This window comes from Hipposideros armiger, unplaced genomic scaffold, assembly GCF_001890085.2.
Source record: "Hipposideros armiger isolate ML-2016 unplaced genomic scaffold, ASM189008v1 scaffold_627, whole genome shotgun sequence".
Classification (NCBI taxonomy): Eukaryota; Metazoa; Chordata; class Mammalia; order Chiroptera; family Hipposideridae; genus Hipposideros; species Hipposideros armiger.
The window spans coordinates 153,296-155,407 of NW_017731977.1; the positions used below are offsets into that span (position 1 = coordinate 153,296).

At 47.4% G+C, this 2,112-nt stretch overlaps 1 protein-coding gene across 1 annotated transcript; it reads right to left on the reverse strand.

Moving 5' to 3' along the window:
• Window positions 1-489: 489 nt before the first annotated feature.
• LOC109372337 (protein FAM151A-like) lies at window positions 490-1,368 on the reverse strand. Its single transcript, XM_019625428.1, is given in 1 exon segment — window positions 490-1,368. A coding segment is annotated over 1 exon segment (858 nt). The 3' UTR covers window positions 490-510.
• Window positions 1,369-2,112: the final 744 nt, after the last annotated feature.

Sequence of the window (2,112 nt, forward strand, 5' to 3'; positions counted from 1 at the left end):
CATAGTGTATAGCACTGATATGCTATAAATGGTGGTTTGAATTACCCATATATGAGGTGTGATCAAACAATATGGTGAATGTTTAAATAAAAAAAATGTATTACAGTAAAAGACACATTTCCATTAATCCCTTTCAAAATACTCCTCCTTGCTTCAAATACCCTTAACCCATTATTTTTGCCACTTTCTGAAGCAGTTCTGGAAGTCCTCTTTCGTGAGTGTCTTTAGTTGTGCTGTCGTGGCTGCCTCAATGTTCTGAATCATTTTGACTTTGGGGAAGAGCCAGAAGTCACATGGTGTCGAATCTGATGAATAAGGTGGATGAGGACACATCGTAATTTTGTGTGTGTGTGTGTCTCAGTATAAACTCTTTTTAATGGGCAGAGAGTTATCCCCTCATGGACAGGCTGCCTCAGGTGATAGTGAGCAACCTGTCACCAGAAGTATACAAGCAGAAAGCAGGGATGTTGTAGAGAATGTGAGCACTAAGTGGGGGATATACCAGAATCTTTAAGACCCTTTCAGCCATGAGCATCTGGGATCTTTTTGGAGGCATCTGTGCCTAGGGGTGGGTTTGGCAGGAGCAGGGGCTGTGAGTGTTCACCTGTCGGATTGTCCCAGCAGCCAGCTGAAGTGGGGCCAGGCAGCCCGTACCATGACAGCCTGCACGGGGAAGTTGATCCTCTGTGGCAATGCTCCCACCAGCTCCTGCATCTTCTCCACCATGGCTTGGGTGTAGGTGCTATCTGGGAACAGGGGCACATAGAAGGTGGTCCAGCCCAGAGACAGGGTGGCCTTAGGATACTTCCCCTGAACCAAGGCCAGGAACTGTGTGGCATTGACCTCAATGGAGATGGGCACTTTGGGGCCCCTCAGAATGTCAGCATTGATCCACACAGGCCTCGGGACTTTCCCGTCCTTTGTCTGCTGCTGCAGGAGATCCAGGGAGGGCCCCAAGGCCTTGAGGCTCTTGAAGTCCAGCTTGATACCCTTCTGGGAAGAGGCCAACATGGCCTCCAGCCACTGCTGCAGGGTGTTGTCGCTATAGATGGCCGGGGGATGTGCCATGATGGGGACCCCTGTCTCAGTGGCTGCGTTGAGCCCTTCTACGGTGACACCCACCTCTAGGACCATGGCGCCGCTGTTCAGTGCAGCCCTCATCTCTTTCTGGCTGTTGGCAGCGTGGTACCAGGTGACTAGCGGGCCGTCCCATTGGCTGATCTTGCCCGGGCTCAGCAAGTAGTCCAGCATGTTGGCATCCGGATGGCAGGCTGCATCCTGCTCACAGCCTAGAAGGAAGGCTTGTTTTTCTGGAGACCTGTAGCAAGTGTCTTCCCTTCTCTGGTCCTGGTTCTCCCCTTTGTCCATAATGTTTTTATTTGACAAAAATTGCCATATACCAGAAATAATATGTGACACGGAGCATTGTCATGACGGGGGATGATTTACAGCACACTTCAAAACATGCCTTCTCTCAATTGTAGCTCACACCCAAGTGACTGCACCAAACAAGTTGAAACATGTCACACACTGTTTTTAAGGTTCCATGCGCTGATTCCCGTATTGAAGATCCTTGCCTTTTCATTGGACGGCACTCGGCAGCAGCATTCACCGTATTTGTTGATCACAATGGAAAGGCTCCATGTCACACATCGCTTCTGGTACAGCAATTTCTGTCAAATAAAAACATTACAGTGTGTCCTCATCCACCTTGTTCACTGTATGTGGCACTGTGCAAGTTCTAGCTCTTCCCCAAAGTCAAAATGATTAAGGACATCTAGGCAGTCATGACAACGCAACTAAAGGCACTCATAAAAGAGGACTTCCAGAACTGCTTCAGAAAGTGGCAAGAACTATGGGATGAGTGTGTTCAAAGCGAGGGGGAGTATTTTGAGGGGGATTAATGGCAACGTGTCTTTTACTGTAATAATTTTAAAAAATTTAAACATTCACTGTATGTTTTAATCACACCTCATATATTCTATAAGAGTCTTCCATAAGATCTTCAGGTGCTCTCAGATGGAGAAAGGGTGGAGAGTGTTGGCAGAAATAATGTATGCAGTTACTACTTCCCCAAATTTTGTTCTAGGCATGATATTTGAGGAAGTATAT